Consider the following 25,401-nt stretch of genomic DNA (forward strand, 5'->3'; position numbering starts at 1 on the left):
AGGTCCTCCTTATCCTCACTGCCACAGGCTACTCCCTGCCGTGCCCCTCAGGTCGAGGGGTGGTGACGGAGCCTCATTATTACTAATCCCAGGGATACCGCACTCACACTATCTGTGTAGTCTTTTATTACATTGTGACTTCTCAAAATCTCCTAGAGGTGTCCTAATTTGAGGATGCCATCTGTTTCCTTCTGGTTCCCACTAAAACATAGCAGATTTCTTATCTCTGAAAGGCTAGTAGCTCTTTCTAAGAAAGAAAGGCGTGAATACAGAATACAGTGAGATTTTCATGACTGACTCAGTGACTTAAACAAGGTGACCTTGCCAAGATGCCACTTCTCCCTCCTCCGGTTACCTTCAGAATTATGGAACAGTATTTTCTGAAACACTGTTTCCAAGTAGAATCTCTATTTTAAGAAACACCCAAGGAAGCTAGAAATAAAAATTTTGCTACTTGAAACTAACTAGGCTAGAAATCTAAGGCAGAAGAAATTCTGACTTTACTTCTATCCAGCACTTAATCCACAGTAAGTTTCACAGTAACACTTTCAATAAATGCAAGAGGCATTGTTTAATAATACCAGATACAAGCCTGTTAACCCAGAGACATGCCTGCAGAAGGCTAATTCTATATGTAGTCTACAGCAGTATTAGTTAAATACAGGTTGTAAGAGATTGTGAAATTGATTCAATGGGTCATAACACTCTTTCAAAAAACATATACTACACATAATAATAGACATAAAATAGAAGTCACCATACATACCTATATTTATGGGTAGACTAAGTCACAATGTAGGGATTCCCTGGTAGCTCAGACGGTAAAGAACCTGCCTGCAATGAGGGAGACCAGGGTTCGATACCTGGGTTGGGAAGATTCACTGGAGAAGGGAATGCAGAAGAGAACTCCACTCCAGTATTCTGGCCTGGAAAATACCATGGACAGAGGAGCCTGGTAGGCTACAGTCCATGGGGTCGCAAAGAGTCGGACACGACTAAGCGACTTTCACTTCACTTAAGTCATAACATAAGATATATTTCTTATTGTGAGTGGCAATCAATAATGTCTGAAAGTCACTGGTCTGCAGAAAATCCCTCTCAGACAACATAATAACTAGAAAGCTAAAAGCATGTTGCTTTAGCTTAGAGCCTCCTATTTTTATCTCAGCCTTCACAAAAAAAAAAAAAACACAAAACAAAACTTCACCGTTTTAGGGGGAAAGGATGAAGCAACAAACTGAAAGGTCAGCAAATCAACTATAGGTGACTTGTTCCACCCCAAACACCTCAAGAAGAGAGAGCTCTGCTCAGGAGTCAGGTGATCAGTGCTGTGATGGGAGTGAGTGGCCCATGTTCACCTCTCTCGAGGCGAATGCCCTGACTCCTCCTACTTAACTGTTGGCTTTACTTCCTACATGTAGATTAAGAAGAAATTTTTCCTTCTTCCAAGGAAAGAATTCTAGTCTTCAGCTCAAAATAACTCATGTACTATGGAAAGTATGAGGGGAGAAAAACTGTTAAGTTCTTGACAATGTGCTAATAAAATTATTTGTAAGTCACCCTTGACCTTTTTTTGTTCCTAGGAGATCCTTGGGGTGGAAGGAAGTATTCAACTCAAATCTTTATTACAAGTTATGATGAACTGCTGATATTTATATTCAAAAATCATTTTTAAAATGTGAAGTCTACTATATGTTCAGCTCTGTGGCCAACACTGTAAACCAGGACTTTGCTCAGAATCAAACAAGAAGCCTGCATCCTCCATTTTGGCAGGTATTTCAGCAAAGACAGAACTGCAGTGGAATTCCTTCTCCCAGGAAAGGAGCCATGAGAGCTATAGGTAAGGGCGCCCTTGTTGTGAAAATAGCTTCTCCAATGTGCCAGGTACACCTCGGCCTCAGACAAGACTACTCACCCTGACCCGGCAGGAAGTGACGGCACAGATGAAGGAATGTTAGACTGGGGTTTTTCTTTCTCGTTTTGCTTGAAGAAGGATTTGGCTTCTTTAGATGTGGCATCCACTTCCTTAATCACCCTGTAAGGAAAGACACACCAAGTTTACAAGCAGAAGAAAAGGAGAGAAACAAAATCTAAGAAAAAGGCATAAAGAACCAAGGAAAAAACTACTGGGTTCTCTGTAAATTCTGGCTGCTGAGCGTTATGGTTAAAATTTACTGCAACAGTTCTAGACAGACATTAGCCTTTATTAATTTAACAATGAAACAACAGCAGATGGAAGTCTGATGTCTCTCAAACCCCCTCCATTACTTCTGTCACAAGACCGTCACCCTCAATCACAGCCCATGTGAGATCACCGAAGTGAAGACTGGAAGGGCTTTCCCACTGCGCCTCACGTGCACATTAGTGCTCACGCTTAAGTCAAAGTGGGAACAGGGAGGTGGAGTAGTTGGGAGAAACACACTGGCATTGTTTCAAGGAGAAAAGTAACAGTATAAACAATTGGGAACACTCTAGAGAAGGCTCCAGTTCTATACCTTAAACAACCCAAAGATGAAACAAAATTCCTTAAAACTAGCTACACAGATAATGATTTAGGAGTGAAGAAAGCTACCCGACTGGGAACCCTGTCCAATTTCAAATCTGAGAAAACTGGCCTCAATAAAACTGAGTCCTAAAGGATCAAATGAAGATATGAATTTGATGCCAGAAATTTCTGATAAAGAGGGGAAATGCCTTATGTCTGCCTTGGGTTTCCCAAGTGAATAAAAATGTCTGAGGAATTTTGTTTAACTCCAATCTGTCTGTCTGAGGGTCCAAGATTATGGTGTTATTCTGAGTGTTCGAACAGGTCATTCACAATAATGACAGACAAATCCTATATTCCAGATTTGCAAAGAACAGAATTTTCTTTTTCCTTCTAGGCTTCTTGGGACTAGAACCAAATTTTTATATTAAGAACTATCTACTCCTGCACCTGGTACTATTTCACCATCACAAGTAGCACAAAAAGAGAGTTTTACATGTAAGAATCGTTGGGACTTCCCTGGTGGTCCAGTGGCTAGGGCTCCATGCTCCCAATGCAGGGGGCTCAACCTTGATCCCTGGGCAGGGAACTGGATCCCACGTGACACAGCTAAAAGATCTCACATTCTCCAACTGTGTGGATCACAACAAACTGGAAAATTATCAGACGGGAATACCAGATCACCTTACCTGTCTCCTGAGAAACCTGTATGCAGGTCAAGAAGCAACAGTTAGAACATGGAACAACGGATTGGTTCAAAACTGGGAAAGGAGTACATCACAGCTGTATACCATCATCCTGCTTATTTAACTCATATACAGAGTGTGTGTATGTGCTCAGTCGTGTCTGACCCTTTGCAACCCACGTTGCCCGCCAGGCTCCTCTATCCGTGGGGATTCTCCAGGCAAGAATATTGGACTGGGTTGCCATGCCCTCCTCCAGGGGATCTTCCCAACCCAGGGATCAAATCCAGGTCTCCCACATTGGAGACGGATCCTTTACCATCTGAGCCACCAGGGAAATGTGAAATTCACATCTCACCATGTGAAATGCCAGGCTGGATGAATCACAAGTGAGAATCAAGACTGATAGGAGAAATATCAGCAACCTCAGTTATGAAGATGATACCACCCTAATGGGGGAAAATGAAGAGGAACTAAAGAGCCTCTTGATGAGGATGAAAGAGTACAGTGAAAAAGCTGGCTTGAAACTCAACATTAAGAAAACTAAGACCATGGTATCTAGTCCCATACCTTCATGGGAAATGGAAAGGGAAAAAGTGGAAGCAATGACAGATTTTATCTTCTTGGGCTCCAAAATCACTGCAGATGGTGACTGCAGCCATGAAATTAAAAGTTGCTTGCTTCTTGGAAAGAAAGCTATGACAAACCTGGACAAAAGCAGAGCCATCACTTTGCCAACAAACATCCGTATAAGTGAGGCATATGGTTTTCCCAATAGTCATGTACGGATGTGAGAGCTGGTTCATTAAGAAGGCTGAGTGCAGAAGAATTACTGCTTTCGAACTGTGATACTGGAGAAAACTCTTCAGAGCCCCCTGGACTGCAAGGAGATCAAACCAGTCAATCCAAAAGGAAGTCAACCATGAATATTCACTGGAAGGACTGATGCTGAAGCTCCAAAACTTTAGCCACATGATGCAGAGAGCTGACTCACTGGAAAAGACCTTGATGCTGGAAGAGATTGAAGGCAGGAGGAAAACTGGGCAACAGAGGATGAGATATTTAAACAGTATCACCAACTCAATGGACATGAATATGAGCAAACTCCAGGAGATGGCGGGGGACAGAGAAGCATGGAGTGCTATAGTTCATGAGGTCTAAAAGAATCAGACTCAATTCAGCAACTGAATAACAACTGCTGTCCTAAGAAAATCTCTCCATGATACGTCAAGAGTCAAAAACAGAGGGAGAATCTATATGATAGATTAGACCATCATCCCCTAAATAAACACTCCTTCCCTGTTGACCAAGAAGATATTCCCCAAACTCCACAGATGATGAGCTTGGATGTATGACTTCAATGGTCAATGAGATGTTCACTGATTTGAGAAGAAAAGAAGCTTTAAATATATTTGTGCATTTTCACTTGTCCCTTGAATTCCTCCCTTTAGCCATAAGAATATGCCTCAAGGAGTTGCTGGTCTAAGACAGCGTAAAGACACATGCTGAAAGTCTCAACCCAATCAGCAGCTTGGACACCAGCCTAGATGAAGTGAACTCCAGACACCGAGAAACACATGTGTAACAAATAAATGGGTATTATTGCACACCGCTTTTGGGGGGATGGTCGGTAGCATTCCTGGACCAACAGCTAACACATTTACAATTCATGAGTAAGAACACTGATATCTAAGGAGTTAAGTTACTTTTTCTCATCCAGAGATTAAGCAGCAATGCTAGAGAGAATCTTTTAACTCTACTTTCCAAATATGGTTGCCATAAATTTCCTAGCTCCCATGCTGTCCAGAACTGACACTACTCCAGTGAAAAGAGAGGGTATCACCCCACCTTGGAACTGAGTGGGTATCGCTCCTCAGCCTTTTGGCTAAGATCAAGTGTGGAACTGAGTGGGCTTTTGTGTCTGCATCAGCTCACGAGGTTCAGGGGAAAGGGCAGTTCTAAGACTTGCTGAGAAAAGCGATACAGAGCTTTCAGGTGGCTCTCTCTCTCAGAATACACCTCTAAAACATCACGTTACCACATAAAAAGCCTGTCTGCCTTGAAGCCACCATGCTGGAGAGAACACACGGGAATACCACAGGGAGAGAGAGATATCTAAGGAGCCTGTTCCAGACCCCAAGTGTTTGAGTCTTCCTGGCCCAGACACCAGACAAGGAAGTAAATAAACTATCAAGATGATCCCAGACCCAGCCACTAAGTACAACTGCAAGACAGGCTCTGCACAAAAACCATCCAGCTGAGCCCGGCCACCCCACAATGAAGAGAAATTATAATAAAACAATGGTCTTAAGTGGCTAAGTTTTGGGGTGATTCCTTACACTGCAATAGAAAAAAAATAAAATAAACTTATGTCTAAACCTTAGACTTGCAGAGTCCAAGAATACTGGCCTGGAAAGTTGCTTTAAATCTCCTTGCCCTGGGCAGAATCTGGGGAGACCTAAGATGGTTCATGAAGAGAAGTGAAATCTTTCGCTTGGAAATGCTGGTCTGAACACATGCTTTACTTTCTACTTCCTACCAAAATCCTACCAAATAGTTGTAATAAATTTACCAAAGCAGAACTACACAAAAGATAAGAACAGGTATAATAAGAGAAAGATATCAATTAAATTTTTGAAGATAGAAAGCAAACAGACAAGTTAACACTTGATTGAGGTCTTTGGTCTGCTCTCTCAAGCTGTAGCCATGTGGAATGGTCAATAAACAAGCCATATCCTACAAAGGCTAAGGAAATTGAGATACCAGGATTCTCTGAAGGTGGAGGAGGGGAGTGGGGTTAAAACCAACTGAATGTTTATATCAGGAGCACCCAGGTCCCAGATTCCCTTCTCCACCAGGTACCACAGGTTACTGACCGCAACCAATCCAGCAGAATCCATTATTTGGCAGAAAGATGAGAAACCACCAAAGTTCTAGACTCAAAGGGCAGGGCTGAAGTTTCAAGACTCATTCTCAAAACAGACAAATTAAATGAAAATGTATCTACTCAGATTTCCCGTGCCACAGCAACCCCGAAGGTTATGTGTTTCCTGTGTGTTTGCATGGATGTGTTATTAGATGGAGTTGCTACCTAACCTGTACTGGACTTCGCACCAGTAAGAAACAAACATGTGTTATGCTACTGACATCCTGGGTTTATTTGTTACCCCAGCATAGCCAAGTCTAGCCTTACTATTACATCAATTTAACTGATAGGAATTTCAGAATAAGAGAAAATATGGGAGGTTATCAACAAAAAGAAAAATTTCCTAGAAGGATAAGTTTCCATAAAATGGCTGCTCCGAAGAACATCTGACCCAGCAATCTACTTTATTTCTTTATTTAAAATAAATATTTTGACCACACCAGCCACCTTACAGGACCTTCGTTCCCCGTCTAGAGATCGAATGCAGGACACAGCAGGGACAGCCTCAAATCCTAACCACTAGGCTGCCAGGGAACTCTCATGACCCCACAATGTAAAAAGTTCGACATCAAGGCACAGCATTATTAAAGCTCAGAAGGCTAGTGATTTGAGAAGATACAAATCATGTGCCCCCAAATTACAGGGAAAGTAAAAGCCTTTATGTAAAGTATGCTTTGTTTTCTTATTTTACCACAATATGAACAATATGTTTCTGCCAGCAATCTAAGACAATTGAGTGGACATTATCTAAAAAAGCAACCTAGATGCAGGCACTGTGTTACATGTGAGACAGAGAAAAAGATGTAACATGGTCTCTGCCGTGACTGGCTCACAGTCCATTGGGACAGCCAATCATGAAAACAAGTCATAACAAAATATGATATACGGTAAGTGCCATAAAGCAAGCAAAGAAAAAAGGATAAGCTGTGGGGGAAAAAGTATAAGGAAAAAGAATCTCTATAAATTTATTACTGTCGATGTACAGAACAGACTTTTGGACTCTGTGGGAGAAGGCGAGGGTGGGATGTTTCGAGAGAACAGCATCAAAACATGTATGTTATCTAGGGTGAAACAGATCACCAGCCCAGGTTGGGTGCATGAGACAAGTGCTCGGGCCTGGTGCACTGGGAAGACCCAGAGGGAGCGGGTAGAGAGGGAGGTGGGAGGGGGGATCGGGATGGGGAATATGTGTAAAACCATGGCTGATTCATGTCAATGTATGACAAAACCCACTACAATATTGTAAAGTAATTAGCCTCCAACTAATAAAAATAAATGAAAAAAAAAAAAAAAAAAACCACACACACCATACCTGAGCTACAGAATACTGTACTGTGAAACTGTATAATCCTCTGAGTAAAAAAAAAAAAAAAATTATTACTGTCAAAGTCTTATTCATATTCACTAGGGAAAAAAGTTCTATTAACTGGAATATTTCTCTCAGGGACGCTGGTAAAGGACACAAAGGAATAACAAGCAGAATACTGTACACTGAGGCTATGTCTAGAAGAACAGTTTTAACAAGCAATGAGAAGAGATTCACAGGAATTCCCTGGGGGTCCAGCGGTTAGTATTCAGTGCTCTCACTGTCAAGGCCTGAGTTCAGTCCCTGTCTGAGAAACTAAGAGCCCGTGATCCATGGGGGCAGCCAGAAAAAAAAAAGAAGGGCGGGGGAAGCTATCAAAATATCTTCAAGTAAGAGAACAGTTAAATTATAGACCACTTCTAATACACAAGAGGGATCCCTGTCAGGAAAAGGCCCACCATTAGCAACAGTTAATTCAAGTGCTATCAGCAGAAATTCCATCTTAACTTCATTTTCACTTAATCAGAACTTCCTGAAAAGTCTTTATTTAGCAGAAACTTTCCATGACTGGCCTCTTCCAAAAGGTGAATCATTTAGGAAAGTCTGAGCTAACTGGCTCAGCTGGTTATATGATAAGGAAGGGTAAAAAAAAAAATGACTACTTTTCCTCATTCCCCAATGTTAATGAGCTACACATTTTTCAAATGGAGAAAAACTGAAACAAAATGGTAAAAACTCAAAATTTAGCATTTAAAACATATTAAGAAAAAAACTAAAACATTAATCTTTGCTAACACTACCTTATGCTTATACTTATAAATTCTTCCCAGTCATTATAGTTCTTTCTCATTTTTTTAAGATGTAGGAATGCTCTTAATTGATACAAAGACAGAAAGAGCAGAATAATGACATCAGGAAATTAAAAGATAAGCTCAAATCCATTTACCAAGTTTACATCAATTAAAATTCAGGCCCTCCAAATTCTTACATAATGTTCCTTATAATACATAAATTTAGCTATAAATACTTTAAGTTTAAAAAAAATGCTGCCAACATGCCAATTATTATCAGAATTTTTGTTTAGAAAGAAAAAATCCCAGAGAACTTTTCCTTAGCATGTTATATGTCTCTGCAATATATATGTTTAGACAAATAAGCATATATACTACCTTTGAATATAAAATATATATATATGTGAGTGTGTATATTTATTGGAAAAAAAAGTGTTCCCTTATTCATATTTGTTTCTTTGATAGATACTGGGCTGCCCTCTTCTGACAAATGACAGAAACAGCAGGCTCCCTGGATACTCATCCAGTATTTAAAATCATGATGCATTTGCTTAAAAGATGAAATGGGAAAAAAACTTTTTTAAGAAAATTTGTGCCAGCTATATTTATAAGTATTAATAAATTCACAAAATTTAATTTGATTAGGAAATTTAATGATTTTTCATAACAACAGTTATTCACCAGCTTCTCTTACTCTGTCAAGTCAATGGTAGAGTTATAATAAATCTTTCTCAGATATCCTGTATGATATGTGGGAAATAATGCAAACCAAGAAAGATTTCCAAAAATTTAAAACCTATATTCCTAATGATATATTAAATTCTTTCTGTATTTTTTCCAAACCATTAGAGGTTCACCTTTAGTGTTGTATACTACTCTCTCTGTTGGACAACTCAATAGTTCCCAGTGTGATTTCTGGCAGCAAAACACATTCTTAATTCACATCATCAGGATTTATTTAATGGATCCCGAAATGGATTATAAGGGAAAAGACTGTCTTTGTAATGGAGAATCCCAACAGATATCGCCTAAGCGATCTAACTCATCAGCACCAGTGCTGGCTGGTAATGATACGATGCGCTGAGGAGAACAAATCATCAGTGCAGTATTTTTGTCTAAAGTGATTAACATGAAGCTAACCATGAGGAAACAATGCAACAACCGAAACTGAGAGACATTCTGCCACACAGATGAGCTCTTAACACCACATGCATGGGGTAATCCTGGACTAGATTTTGGACTGGACAAGAAATACAGATATTAAGAACATTTTGAAATAACTATGGAAAGATCTGACTAGAATTGTACATAGAGCTACCAAAAATGTGAGCTGCAAACTACCTGCTACTGGTCTAACAAAAGATAGGTACAAAAATTTTGAGTATTTAAAAACTCGCCTAGAAATTTGATAATGTCACAATATTCAAGATACGAATGATGAACTCACAGCATTAAACAGAACATATACCAATTATTGCAAAGTACTCACATGTGATATTACTGTATTAGTCATGTGCAGTTAGACCATACTACAGTGAGAAAGTTTAGGGTTATTTTCCCAATTAAAACCCCAAAATGTGATAAAATGCAACCATTTCTCTTTACAAATTGTTATTTTTATAATCATTTTTTAAATCATATGACTTTAAAATTTATATGTTAATACTAAGAAAGTAAAATTGTTATTATTTTTTAATCCTAAATTGCTGATGGCAAAAAAAAAAACCCACACTGTATGTCTCTGCAAAAAAACACTCTTTTTTTAAAAATATCTTTCCTGAATGCAACAAGTAATAAACCACATGATGATAACAGAAGTGACTTCAAAGAAATGAAGGGCAACTGAGGTGAAGCTGATTTTACTCTATGAGCCCTCACACACTGGGCTTGGTTTTCGATTACACAGGGCTAAAACCACAGTGAGTTCTTTGCAGAGATGTTTTAGCTATTAAAGTAACAAATTCACAAAAACTTCTGCAGAATTTACATATAAAACATGAAGAAATAAGCACAAAATCAAAAGAATTATTTGAAAGAAACACTACTGAATTCAAAAGTCAATAGAAACAGATGCAAAATTCCATTCATTGGCATTGTGGCCTTTTGAGAAAGAAGTACTTTCAGTTGCGGAACTAAACAGAATAAATCATCCCCAGGATATTAGTAAAAGACCACATCAGTGATGCTTGCTTGGAAATCTCGGTGAATCTGTGACAAGGAAGGTAGTTCAAGTTTAACTTTCCAATGACACCATGGCTTGAAGTATTCGGGATCTGGCTTATGATAAACTATGACAAAGTTAGCTAAGTGTTTCTTCAATGCAATTTGAAGAATGACAAATTACTGCTGATATGAAAATTATTTTAATATTTGTGATTTAAACATGAGGGTGATATTAAAAGGTTTTTTTTTTTAAAAATCAGTTTCTTGTTAACATTAACTGACAGTGATCTTTTAAAATAAAAGTAGGATCACATGACAATGGACAGGATTCGAAGTGTAAGTGTTTGGAAGAGTTAAGTTCCAATGACACAGCTGCAGGACAGGGAAACAGTTTAGATTAAGGAGTCTGTGCTAGAACATAAATCAACATACTGCTTCCTTTGCTGAGAAAAATCTTACTACAAAACAAAAACAAAAAACCCCACTATTCTGAGCACAGTAGGAAAACCTGTGAATCATATAAAGCTAATGCATTAAATTTAAAAGTATATTTGATAAACTGAAAGCTGATCATAAATGTGGATATATTATCATGTATGCTGAGGTACAGTGGTTATGAAGAAAGTGCCGTAAGAATGATGAACTACAGAGAAATGTAGTGCTTCCAAAAGAGAAACATTAACCATATGGTCCCCAGTTCTGAAGATCTCAATGAGATAGTAAAACATGCTTATCTGTCTGCTTTGGTCAGTGTTTTTTTTAGGCTTTGTTTTGTTTTGTTTGAGGGTTGGGGGGCTGTGGCAGGAACTTTGAAGGATCTTAAGTTTCTTGACCAGAAATTGAACCTGGACCCTCAGCAGTGAAAACAGAGTCCTAACCACTTGACCGTCAGGGAATTCCCAGTTTGGTGTTTTCAACAACCTCAGTACTTTCACACAAGGATGAGACTGAATATATTTTTCGGAAGCAAATAAATAATAAGAGCAAAAGTGAAAAATAAAAGCCTGAAGAACAGTTCCTACAAATTAACATGTTTTGAATTGTACTTTCCGTTAAAAAAAAAAATCCACACATAGAGAATTCATGCATCCAGAATTCCTTTTTCCCATTGAAATATAACTTAAATTTAATTATAACTTGACAGGATAAACTACTGGAACTGACTACTGATGAAGCATGGAAGGTGAAATTGGAAAACACAGTTATTACTAATCATTTCATGATGAACCTAAATCAAATCATTACTCTCTATGCTTTAAACTTATATAGTGCTGTATATAAATTATTTCCTCAATAAAACTGCAAGAAAAAAAGTTATTAATGACTTTGTTTGGAAAAAGTAAAAATGAAAATCCTGAACTTAATGAGACTGCATTAAAATTCACACGTCCCTCTCCATTAATTTTACATTATTGCAGATTATTATTTAAATTATCTGCAGTGAAGGACCTTGACATAAAATTTTCAACGTGTTGCAGAACAGGATTATTGTAAAAGACAATCAAAAGAAATTATTAGAAAAATAAATTTAAAAGAGATACAATACAGCCTTTTGAGATGGATTTCATTATGATGAATATTATTTTTTAAAAAATTAAAAAGAAGACAAGGAAGAACACCAACACAGAAACAGTAATTTACAAATACATTATCCTCTAGGAGTAGGGCTGTCACCAATCCCACTTAGACTAGATAATTAACAAGAAAGAAATAAGCCATATTGACACATTAAAAACTAGAAAAATTAATATAAACAGTACTTTTTCAAAGTATGTGTCTAGATGTTAAGTATTAGGAACTGATACTCTACTCTTAGTTTCTTGTTTCAATTATAGAATTAAAGTGGATTCCTTTTATCAATCACTTACACTCTCACTTTCAATGACCAACATGTAGAGTTACTGGGAATTCCCTGGTGGTCCAGCGGTTAGGACTCAGCGCTTTCGGCACCGAGGTCGGGGTTTCGACCCCTTGTCCGGGAACTGAGATCTCACAAGTTTTTTCGGGGTACAGCCAAGGGGAAAAAAAAAAGAGTATAGTTGTATAACTCTTTTCCTTTTCTTATTTATGTTCATTTTGATTGTATATATTGAAATGTAGCTTTATATCTGCATGTTAAATCTTATTGTTAAAAGTGTGAGCTTGCATTTTCTATCTTTTTAACATACTTTTCTAATAATTCCTTTTGTTGTGTTTTATGAAAGTATTGGTCTGCAGCAGGCAGAACATTTAAAATCAGGATCCTTCACTAGAGCAAGTTGAGAGAATAATTTTTATTAATGTGAAATCTACTGGATGTGAGAGTTACATTGAGTCACCATGGAAAATATCTTTGTTCTTAGGAAACAGGAATGAAGTATTTAAGAGTGAAGTGTCATGAGACCTACAATTCTTAAAAGGTTCAGCCAAAACCAAAAGAGAGAAATACAGATACAGATGGTGGAGAAAGAGGCAAAACATTTACAGGTGAATCAGTATGACAGGCATATTCATTGTAATACTATTCTTAGAACACTTCTGTAAGTGTAAAATTTTTGAGAAGAAAAAGGGAGAAGGAAAAAAAATAACACAAAAAGAGTGGAAATATCTATGCATGTGTGCTGAGTACTCTGTCGCTTCAGTCACATCTGACTCTGTGACCCCATGGACTGCAGCCTGCCAGGATCGTCTGGTCCATGGGATGCTCCAGGTCAAAATAATGGATAGGGCTGCCTTGCCCTTCTCCAGGAAATATATATATGTGTAACTTACTTCGTAGTAGAAAGTAACACAACATTGTGAATCAACTGTATTCCAATAAAAAAAGAGCCAAGACCACCACCAACAAAAAAACAGTAATAGTTTTCCTTCACATCATTTATAAAACAATGCCAAAACTTTTTCCAAGATACATTTTCACTAGATGAAACAACTGTTGGAAATTAGATATTAATTGTTTTTAAGAACATCAACTTTAAGGAAAATAACATTACTGATTGGCAGGCATTTCATTTGTTCTCCTCTAGCTCTAAGTTACAAATCCACTGTTTTCATATTATAATTTTTTAAAAATGGGAAAGAAGAAATTCTAGGCATGTGGCTCTCATCCAAAACAACCAGAGTATTAAGCCTGTACTGTTTTTCTAAACTAGTAACAAATCTATGAATCAACTGAAAAAAGTAATATTGAGATGAGGAAACAGAATCAGAATCAAACTTCTCTCTTAATACTTTCAACTGTCACCTGATTTCAAATGTTTTATTGGGACTTATACTTCAAAGTTAGGGAAAGTAATTAAAGGAGAAAGAGCTAGACACAAAGAATGGCAACGAGTAAGTGGAAACAGAGAGTTAACTCTTACAATTTTGTTGTTTCTGTTCAGCCAACCGTTTCATACTACCCCAAAACTACATTATCATATGGGAAAGGACTTCTCATGTTCCCTGATGATTAATGGAGCCACTGTTTTCCTTGAGTTCAAATATAACTCATCCAAAATATTAAGATAGGTTGGAAAGAGGACAGATGTCTAACATCATTTAGAAACATCATATTCCTTTTTAGGGGCTTGCCTCCCTGGTAGTCCAGAGGTTAACAATCACTGTGCAATGCAAGGGACACCGGTCTGATCCCTGATCTAGAAAGATTCCACATGCCTAGGGGCAGCGAAGCCTATGCATCACAACTAATGAGCCTGCACTCTAGGGCCCGTGCTCTGCAACCAGAGATGCCACGATGAGGAGCCCGAGCACCACACAAGAGAAAACTCACGTGTAGCAACGAAGACCCAGCGCAGCAAAAAAATAAATAAAATATTTATCAAAAGAAAAATGTTCCTTTTAAAAAGAACTACCTTTGGAGAAAAAAAAAAAGAACGAAGTTTGAAGTTTGTGAATGTCATCTTACCTGACTTCTTCACCAGCAAAATCAAACACCTTTGTAATTTTAACTTTTTCTGTTTCTTGAGGTTTCTCTAGCTTTTCTGCTTTGACCAAATGACTTGAACTTGTCTCTTCAGTCTCCTCTCCTGTCTATGAAAAAAGAAGTGTAATAAGTTTCATATTAGGATAAAAACTAAAAGATCCACCCAAATATATTGTTTCTGGCTAGTCTTAACATGTGTTTCATCTCTAAACACTTAAATACTCACTTAAAATTGATATGATTAGAAACACTTATGTTTTCTCCCACAGGGAATGCTTTGCTTTTCACTTACTAGAGTTACTATTAAAAAGCAGCTAATCAGATTTCTGCTGTAAGCCTCAAATCTCAGTTTGCAAATTTAAAAAAATCTATCCTGGAAATTTCCGAGAAGCATTCATCCTGTTCACCTGTTAACTTACTTTAACATGTGTACTTGGGGGCACTTTTGATTTCGGGCCTACATCATTCAGGAAGCTGGCCCATAGTTCATCCTCCTTCTTTTTCCTGGCATCCTCTGACTCATTGCCTTTTTCCTGCCCTGTTGCTCCATCTTCCTCCTCACTACTACTTCCTCCAGATTCCTCGTTGGCATCCTCTTCATCCTCTTCTTCTAGTGAGAGGCCACCTTGTTTTCTCTTCCTAGCCACCAACAGTAGGAAGGAAGAAGGAAGATAAGACAAACAGGCAAAACAATTTCAGTTATTCCTTCCTGAATTCCAAACATGTTGGAAACTTCAGAAAACTTTTAAATCGGGACGACTGATTTAAAGGACTACTTACCTCACCATATGACATGGTGAGTGGGAGAGGTTAAGCTGAGATTTTGTGGAAGAAAAAAAGAACGGAGCTCTTAGAGTTACCATTTTCCAAAAACACTTAGAATCAGAATATACTCTTCTACTTCTGAATTAGGACTAGCTATTCTCACCAAGAAAACACCGAAAATCACCTCAATCAAAAAGAGGGCTCTAAGAACATACATATGCCAGATACTTTTAAAAGTCACTCCATTTGGAAAAGAGAAAGTGAAGAGACCCTCAGATTTATTCACAATGTTTCTTCCTAGAGTTCTGAGAGTGGGGAGTGGAGAATCCATGCTTCTTCCAACTTTCTGAAGATATGAAAGCTGGAATACAGAAAAACTCAAGGACAAAAGAATTGAGCCAAGACTTAAAAGAGCAAATTGTTTCCTAAGACTATTCTGACTTCAAGTGAATCATCTAATACTCAAAATTCTTCTACAATCTGCTTTTTGCTTCAATGCCCAGGAAGACAGAAACACCAATCAAAGAGAATAAAAGACTTCTGTTGAAAGACTCCCTTATCTGAGTTAAGTAACTTGTGAGAACTTTCATACTTTTTTGTTGGGAGTGCAATTTAGTACCAGGCTTAGAGAAGGTAATTTGCCTATACCAATATATATATATTTTTTACCACCTACAACCCTGGGTCAAACAATTCTACTTCTCCGTGACCTGATTTATAAATATACAAGGGTACAAAGACAAAGAATATTCATTGCAGTCTTATTTGCTGTAGTAAAGATAAGGACAATCTAAAGGTCTCTCAAGGAATGTTTAAATAGAGTAGAGTCTATCCATATAATGCAACACAATGCAGTTACCAAAAAGAAAAAGGTACAACTAAATGTACTGCTGCAGCATCATCTCCAAGGTATGAAATAAGGAAAATGACAAAAGATACACAGACTACGCTACTAGTCATACGTTTTTTAGAGTAGGAGGTACAGGGTATTCTCTACTGGTCACTGGTTAGGACACCCCGCTTCTACTGCAGGGAGCATGAATCCAGTCCCTGGTCAGGGAACTAAGATCCCACAAGTTGTGTGGCCAAAAATTTTAAAAAGTAGGAAATACAAAATACATACTTATACATATACAGAATGAGGGGCTTCCCAGGTGGCTCGGTGGTAAAGAATCACCTGCCAGTGCAAGAGACACAGAAGACTGGAATTCAATCACTGGGTCGATAAAGATTCCCCTGGAGGAGGAAATGGCAAACCCACGCCAGTATTTTTGCCTGGAAAACTCCACAGACAGAAGAGCCTAGCGGACTAAAGTCCATGCAACTGCGAGGAGCTGGACACGACTTAGCGACTGAACATGCATGCACAGAGAATTATTTCTGGCAATGTAATTCTTCTGAGACAAAGCAACAAGAAATAGGAATGGGATACATATTTTTTCTAGTAATTGAGCTTTTCTTTTCTCTTTTTGGCAAACCACACAGCTTGTAGAATCTCAGTTCCCCAACCAGGGACTGAATCAGGCCCTGACACTGGATGCATGGAGTCCTAACCCCCTGGACCACCAGGGGATACCCCAGTTTTGCATTTTAAATCAGGTGCACATATTACCTATTAATTTTTTTTATTAAAGTTCAAAAATTATTAAAGCTTACCAGAGAATAAGAATTTAATCCTAAAATGTCACCAAATATTTCCCTCAATGAGAAAAAGGTTAGAGACTGGCAGCAAGAAATCTGTCATCAGACCAATGCCAGCAATCTGGATGGCTGTGTCAACAGCCTCTGACTTCTAAGGGCCTTGAGGGCAGCATCACCTGGCCAGAACGCTCTCAGCCTTTCTTTTTGTCCCTTTGGTTTTCTGTGTCTCCTCTTCACCATCCACTTCATCTTCCTTCACTAATTCATTTATATCATCTTCACTATACTCTCCACCTGAAATAACATAACACGGTGGTCAGACAGACAGGAATAAAGGTTTTCACATGAAGATGACACATTTTCATTATGAAAAACTAGTACTTTCCTTTGTTCTTCACCAGACTAACATATTTTCTGAGGGCTAGCTGTCCTCCCTGTTCCTGAAGACTAGGATAAGTTCCCCTACTCCAGGCCTCCACGAGAGTTCATTAACTCACTCTACTTATATTTGCAATTTCTGCTATGCTCCATCCACCATGAGGACATGGATCGGCATGTCTTTAGAACTATATGCTGAATGAACAGAAATTCAATCTATTACTGTCACTTTTTAAAGAAGAAACGATGTTTTTACCTCATCATGGATATCTTTCAAAAGTAAGCCAAAGGATCTTCTCTTATCAATAAAAGAGGTTTAGAAAGAGGCTTAAAAACTTCAAGTTAGACAGAAAAACAAATATGTCCATTTCCCATCTTCAGACACTGACATTCAGGGTCCCCAACAAAAGTGCTCCTTGGATGACTAGTCTGACCACTTTCTGTGGGTACCAGTCAACAGATTCTGTACACACAGAGATTCAACCAATTTTTTTCTTTTTTATTTCACATAAGCTTTATTGCAAGTTCAGTTCAGTTCAGTTCAATTCAGTCACTCAGTCGTGTCTGACTCTTTGCGACCCCATGAATCGCAGCACACCAGGCCTCCCTGCCCATCACCAACTCCCGGAGTTTACTTAAATTCATGTCCATCGAGTCGGTGATGCCATCCAGCCATCTCATCCTCTGTATAACATACCAAAAACCACACAAGCTAATGCACAAGTTGCTGAAATTGTGCAAACTGAACACTCCTGTATAACTAGACCCAACTGAAGAAGCAGAACATGAACAGCATTGCAGAAGCCCCTTGTGCCCTATTGCAATCACACTAGAGAACCACATCCCACATCCCACAGAGAACCATTATCCTGAAGTCTAACGAAATAGATTAGTTTTATCTGTTTTTGAGCCTTAAGCAGACGCCTACAATATGAACTCTTGCATCCAGCTTCTTTCACTCAACACTTTGTTTGTAAGTCACCTTGCCTGGAGAATTCCAAGGATGGAGGCTAGAGTACATGGGGTCGCAAAGAGTCAGACACGACTGAGCAACTAACTCTTTCATTTCCCTTTGCATGGAGGTATAGCTTCTTCACTGTCATCCCTAAATATTATTTCATTATATGACTATACCACAATTTATTTACCCATTCCCGTGTTGATGGATATTTGGTTTGGAGCCATTACAAAGAGTGGTATTTTGAATATTACTCCAGATCCACTTAATTATTAAAGGTTTAATGCATAATGAACTAGGACTGCCAAACAACTGAGGAAAGTCTCTAATATCAAAGGCAAGACTGAAAACAGAAAGGAATTCAAAGGAAACAAAACTAGGGAAAAAAACTTTTATAATTAATATCCATATAGTAATAAGATACTTGCACTCACAAAACAAGAACATGATGCTATTTAAAAGTTTTCAAACAACAACAAGAGTTACTAAAAATTAAAAATATTCAAGGGTCACATCTTGATGCCCAATACTGGTGATGAAGACAACAAGAAAATAAAGCACATGCCACATCATGGCTTCGGAAGTTCCTGGTCTACAATGTCAAGGAGCCTGAAGTACTGCTGATGTGCAACAAATCTTACTGTGCTGAGACTGCACCCAACACCTATAAGAAATCCAGTGTCATGGTGGAAAGAGCAGCCAACGGGGCCATCCAAGTCACCAATTCCAGGCCACACAGAGAAGAAAACACACAGACAGCTTGTGTACACATTGTATTTGTGTTAATAAAAGCCATAAAACATAGAAAAAATATGTAAAAAGAAAAATACTCAATAGAAGAGGTTGATGTTAAAATACTGAAATATTCACATAAAGAAAAAAAAATCAGAGTTAGAAAACAGAGGATCAAAATGGAAGAAAAGAGAGTGCCAGTCCATAAAGTGCAACATAAGAGTGAGAAGTGAAAGTTGCTCAGTCGAGTCCAACTCTTTGCGACCCCACTGACTATACAGTTCATGGAATTCTCCAGGCCAGAATACTGGAGTGGGTAGCCTTTCCCTTCTCCAGGGGATCTTCCCATCCCAGGGATCGAACCCAGGTCTCCCACATTGCAGGCAGATTCTTTACCAGCCGAGCCACCAGGGAAGCCCAACGTAAGAGTAAATATACAAATAATGATTCCAAAAAAATAAAATGGAGAAAACTCCCCTTCTCAAATTTAAAAAGTTCCATAAGGCCAAGACCAATGGATGAAAACAGACTCATACTAAGGTACAGTATATCACTGTGAAATATCAGAAAATATCAGGAACGAAGACAAGATTCTATCAGCTTCCAGAGACAAACAAATTTTATGTAAATGAGTAAAAACTAGCAACAAGAGACTTCTTAAAATAATGGAGAAATACCTTCAAAATTCAGATAGAAAACTATTATAGAATACAGAACTCCATGCCAAACTATTAATCATGCCTGAGGGTCACCTGCTTATTTTTAGATAGTCATGGTCTCACACAAAAAAAGTTTCTATCATCCATCTTTCTTCAAGAAGCTATTTGAGGATTTATTCTCATTTTGGTGGAACAAACCAAGAATGAAGACATCACAGGACCCAAGAAACAAAGAATCCAAAAGAAAAGGGAGACAAAAGGAACATCCAGAGTGGTGGTCTGGCCGGAAGATTTTAAGTTTAAAAATGGTAAAGTCAAGTCAAATCCGAGCAGATCAGAAGACAAAGAGGGACTTCAAAAAAATGAATGATTATTTAATATATCAAAATGTCTTGGAAGATGATTCAGACAATTTTGAGAGTTAAGGATCAAATCAGTATTAAGTATACAGATGACTAAGCAACAACAAAATGGCAATTATTCACTCCAGAGAAACCTAGTTTAGGAAAAGCAATAACTGTATATACCACATGGTTCAGCCAAGAACCAGGTGTCCACAAAGTCATTACAAAAAAAGGAAACAATACCACCCTAACCCAAATTAGACATAGGAACATTGGCAGGCTGGGGATTTGGGAAAGGTTTGAAGTTGAAAAAGTCTGTTTTGGCAGTGAGAAGACTCAAGAGGGTATTAAAGGAAGACCTAACATGGATCAGTTAAGTCAACAAACAATGGAAATACCAAATTTTAAAAGAAGAAAGCAGTTTCTTCTAGAGAGAACTGACAGGGATGATAGGTGATGGAAAAGGTTCAGATTGAAAATAAGTATTTCAGAAATACTGGACTATTTTTAAGCATACCTATGCCACCTTTTTAGCTTCATGGCGAGGGGGCGGGGCTCAGACGGTAAAGAATCTGCCTGCAAAGCAGGAGACCCGGTTTGATACCCTGGAGAAGGGAATGGCAACCTACTTCAGAATTCCTGTCTGGGGAATTCCAAGGACATAGGAGCCTGGTGGGTTAAAATCCATGGGGTCGCAAACCAGCAGACACAACTGAGAGACTAACACTCAAACGGTACTTTTGATTAATCTGAAAACTAGTTTTCAAATAATCACACTGACCAATATCAGAAGACCAATGTTGGTGGATAAGAATGGAACCTGGAAAAAAAAAGAATGGAACCTGGTAACCCAGTTGGGAAGCTATGGAGAGTCTTAGTGATAAAGGAACCTCAGTAAGAGCGAGACTGCTGAGGGAGTGATTAGAAATGAATCTTCCACGTGGACTCAAACGAACTGAATGATCATAAGGATCAAAAGAGTGAGAATAAGGTCAACTCCGACGGGTTTTTCGGTTTTGCTTTTACCTGAGCGATTGTTCCAGCAGATACATCTAATGAGATGGGGGAGCCTGTGGAAAGCGCAGGATGGCGGACGAGTTAGGTCTGCGTGACATTTTAGCCCGAATCGGTTTTAGAAGCCTATTCATAAACTTTAAAACTAAGGTCTGAAAAGGCAGCAATGAGTGCAATCTTTGCTAAGAAGTAAAGGGCATCATTATGTTAACTTTTTAACAACCAGATCACTTGAGGACAGAAAGTGAAAAGGTTATATGTGGGACATGCCAGTTAGTAACTCCCTGGGGACGCAAGGTCTGCCTTTCAGAAGAGTTCAGGGGGGTGAGAAAACGCGATGCCCAACCACCGGCAGCGTCTGAGTTCACTTGCAGGTTCCCGCCCTCCCGCGGGGGGGGCGGGCGGTCCAATCCAGGCCACCAGGAGCCGCTGCGCAAAACGCCGCGGCGGACGCAACCAGGGCCACGCGGGACGCGCGGAGCCGGCCGGCCGGCGAGGGCGCGGGGCGGGGCCGCCTGAGGCGAGCGCTGCCGGGCCACGGGGCCCATGCACGACGGGCAAAGCGCGCCTCACGTGAGCCGCTGGGCGGGGCGAGTCGCCTCTCGCCTCAGGCGGAGTCTCTCACCCGAGGGCACGTAGTCCTCGTCCTCCTCGGAGGTGGAGAAGTCTTCAGAGTCGAATTCCTCCATGTCGCTACCGCGCAGGGTCTACAGGGGCGACGCAGCTGTGCCCAAAGGCAAAGCTCTAGGAATAGAGCGTAGTGGTGCGAGACAGGAGGCGGTGGCTGGGGCGGACCCCGCAGAGTGGAGCATGCGCAACGCGTGCTACGCGCTCCCAGTGCGACACTTCCGGACCAGAGCCTCGGGCTTGCAGACGCGAGCTCGCTGCTGAGCCGAGGCATGCTGGGACGAGTAGTCTTCAGAACTCCGCCGCTTCGCCTGAGAGGATGTGTGCTTGAAGCAAAACTTTGTTTGCCCGTGGGAAGACGGCCGATCTTTGTTCAGTAGTTGACGTTTTTGAACTCGCTTACTTGTGAAAACTTAATGTCACCCCAAAAATCAATGTTTTCGGCGCTTTCTGGGTTTACTTGCGGACATGAGCAGAGAGTGAAAATTTTGAGTTCACCACTGGTGGGTCGTCGAGATTGGAGGCATATGATCCACTGTATTACTTCAGCTCTAGAAGTGTAAATAAGTGTCGTATTCGCAGTCTATTACTTGCCGCGGTTTTTCATCTTTGGGCTCTTAGAGATTTCGCTGTTTAAAACGACCCTGAGCGTAGTGCTGGGGTGCTGCCTAATGTTCATAAGCGCAAGAAGGCTGTGATGTGCCTTATGGAGAAAAATACGTGTGTTAGATAACCTTCATTCAGGCATGAGTTGTAGTGCTGTTGGCCCTGGGTTCAATGTTATTCAATCAACTATCCGGTACATCAAGAAAAATGAAAGGAAGTTCGCTGATCCGTATGTGAAGCTGCTCCGTAAAGTGCTCAAGTGACATCCATAGTGCGTGAGGAAGCTATGGAATAGATGGAAAAGCGGCTCAGTTTGTGGATTCATGAGATGACAACTGATTAAAAAAAAAAGAAAAATCTCGTGGACAGCATTGTTGTGAAGCTAAAAGCCAAAGAACCTCTCCGCTAGTGCTGGAAGGCTTGCACATTTCAAAAGTCAGCGTGGTATCAGTAGTGTTAACCTTGCACGTGAGGCAAGTTTTGCAGATCTGGAAGCTGTGGAAGAACTCAACCAATACTTGCTAATTGTTATACAGGAAGAGGGGTATATGAAAGAGCAGGTTTTCAATGTTTATGAAACTGGCTTATTTTACAGGGACGTTGGCAAAAGAACCTATATAACGCGAATGGCCTCCAATGCTCCAGGAATATGAAACCTTACTTTTGTGCACCAATGCTAAGGTCGACTTTAAGTGCAAACCCCTACTGGTTTAGAGCTTCAAGTTCAGTTACTTAGAGGGAAAACCATGAACCATATCTTAGATAAAAGTCCCTTGGAAGTGGAATAAAAAACCCTGGATGACCTCTGATTGGTTCCACAGCTGTTTCAATACCAGAAGTTGAATATCTCCAGGGCAGAAACTTTGCCTTCAGGACTTTGTTAATTTTGCATAATGCCCCACTCCACTGCTGTAGGACACTCAAAAATCTCCATGCCAAGGTACAAGTTATTTTCATGCCCACAAATACTACCTCTCTCATCCAGCCCTTGTATCAGAGTTCACTCACTCAGTCATGTCCAACTCTTTGCAACCCCATGGATTGCAGCATGCAAGACTTCCCTGTCCATCACCAACACCCAGGGCTTACTCAAACTCATGTCCATCCATTCCGTGATGCCATCCAACCATTTCATCCTTTGTTGTCCCCTTCTCCTCGCGCCTTCAATCTTTCCCAGCATCAGGGTCTTTTCCAATGAGTCAGCTCTTTGCATCAGGTGGCCAAAGTATTGGAGCTTCAGCTTCAGCATCAGTCCTTCCAATGAATATTCAGGACTGATTTCCTTTAGGATTCACTGGTTGGATCTCTTGCAGTCCAAGGGACTCTCAAGAGTCTTCTCCAACACCATAGTTCAAAAGCATCAATTCTTTGGTGCTCAGCTTTCTTTATAGTCCAACTCTCACATCCATACATGAGTACTGGGAAAACCATGGCCTTGACTAGACGGACCTTTGTTGGCAAAGTAATGTCTGTGCTTTTTAATATGCTGTCTAGGTTAGTCATAACTTTTCTTCCAAGGAGCAAGTGTCTTTTAATTTCTTGGCTGCAGTCACCATCTGCAGTAATTTTGGAGCCCCCAAAAATAGTCTCTCAGTTTCCATTGTTTCCCCATCTATTTGCCGTGAAGTGATGGGACCAGATGCCATGATCTTTCCTGAATGTTGAGTTTTAGGCCAGCTTTTTCACTCTCCTCTTTCACTTTCATCAAGAGGCTCTTTAGTTCTTCTTTGCTTTCTGCCATAAGGGTGCTGTTATCTGCATATCTGAGGTTATTGATGGTTCTCCCGCCAATCTTAATTCCAGCCCAGCATTTTTCATGATGTACTCTGCATATGTTAAATAAGCAGGGTGACAATATACAGCCTTAATGTACTTCTTTCCCTATCTGGAACCAGTCCGTTGTTCCATGTCCAGTTCTAACTGTTGCTTCCTGACCTGCATACAGATTTCTCAGGAGGCAGGTCAGGTGGTCTAGTATTCCCATCTCTTGAAGAATTTTCCAGTTTGTTGTGATCCCCACAGTCCAAGGCTTTGGCATAGTCAGTAAAGCAGAAGTCGATGTTTTTCTGGCACTCTCTTGCTTTTTCGATGATCCAACAGTTGTTGGCAATTTGATCTCTGCTTCTTCTGCCTTTTGTAAATCCAGCTTGAACATCTGGAAGATGTTCACGTACTGTTGAAGCCTAGCTTGGAGAATCTTGAGCATTACTTTGCTAGCGAGTGAGATGAGTGCAATTGTGCAGTAGTTTGGACATTCTTTGGCACTGCTTTTCTTGGAGGTTGGAATGAAAACTGACCTTTTCCAGTCCTGTGGCCACTGCTGAGTTTTCCAAATTTGCTAGCATATTGAGTGCAGCCCTTTCACAGCATCATCTTTCCATAGCACTTTCATAGCTCAACTGGAATTCCATCACCTCCACTAGCTTTGTTCATAGTGATGCTTCCTAAGGCCCACTTGATTTTGCATTTCAGGATGTCTGGCTCCAGGTGAATGATAACACCATCGTGGTTATCTGGGTCATGATCTTTTTTGTATAGTTCTGTGTATTGTTGCCACCTCTTAATATCTTCTGCTTCTGTTAGGTCCATACCATTTCTGTCCTTTACTGTACCGATCTTGGTTGCGTGCCCTTGGATCAAGGGTAAGTATTCAAGGCACATTATACTATGGAGCTCTATAGCAAGGCTTTTGAGGCTCTCAACACCAATAAGGAAACTACTAGGATGGACTACTGGAAGTCAGTCTCTATACGCAATGTGATTATGTTGGCACAGCCTGGAACAATATCAAGCAGACAACTATCAATAACTTGGAAAAATATTTGACCAGACTGTGTGAAAAATTTCCAAGGCTCTGAACGTGTTGCAGAAGGTATAAAGAAGAGTGTCAAAAGCATAATCCATATCACATGACAAATAAGTGGAGAAGACTTGGATGACATGAGGTAAGACGTGGAGGAAATTATGTCACAGAAAGCAATAGAACCCACCAACAAAGACTGGCCAAGATGGCAAAACAAGGTGATGATGATAGTGATGACAGCCTGAGTCTCGAAACTGTACCTGTTACAGCAGGCTAAAAACTCAGCCTTAAAGAAAAATTATCAGTGACATGGAAGAGTGTGAGCAAATACTTGATCAAAGCCTCAAATTTAAGCGCTTAACTTCCTATGCCTTTGCCACCTATGCCGAGATGCTCTAAAGATTTGAGGCAAAAACCAAGCAGACAGGGCTAATCCAGTTTCTGGAGCCAGTTTAGGAGGGAAAAGTGCCAACTCCACCCACAAGTGGTGAAGCCAAACTTCTGAGGTTGAACTGACAGATGTCAACCTGCAACCCTCTTCTTCATCTGCAGAATGAGCTCCACCAACCTGTCCCTTGGTTTTGTGGGGTAAGCCAAGGTGGAGAGGTTTGACCAC

At 39.9% G+C, this 25,401-nt stretch overlaps 1 protein-coding gene across 1 annotated transcript in view; it reads right to left on the reverse strand.

The window, feature by feature from the left end:
* The window catches only part of LOC133053091 (craniofacial development protein 1), a 102,354-nt gene extending 80,788 nt beyond the window's left edge, over positions 1–21,566 (reverse strand). The window contains exons 1-5 of the mRNA XM_061137913.1: positions 21,375–21,566; positions 16,841–16,958; positions 14,678–14,897; positions 14,241–14,365; positions 1,916–2,035 (exon numbers count right to left, since the gene is read on the reverse strand). Of these exons, the coding sequence (XP_060993896.1) occupies positions 1,916–2,035; positions 14,241–14,365; positions 14,678–14,897; positions 16,841–16,958; positions 21,375–21,438 (647 nt within the window). The 5' untranslated portion in view covers positions 21,439–21,566. The remainder of the gene's footprint in view (positions 1–1,915; positions 2,036–14,240; positions 14,366–14,677; positions 14,898–16,840; positions 16,959–21,374) is intronic.
* Between the last annotated feature and the right edge of the window lie 3,835 nt (positions 21,567–25,401).

Source organism: Dama dama, chromosome 4, assembly GCF_033118175.1.
Source record: "Dama dama isolate Ldn47 chromosome 4, ASM3311817v1, whole genome shotgun sequence".
NCBI classification, from domain to species: Eukaryota; Metazoa; Chordata; class Mammalia; order Artiodactyla; family Cervidae; genus Dama; species Dama dama.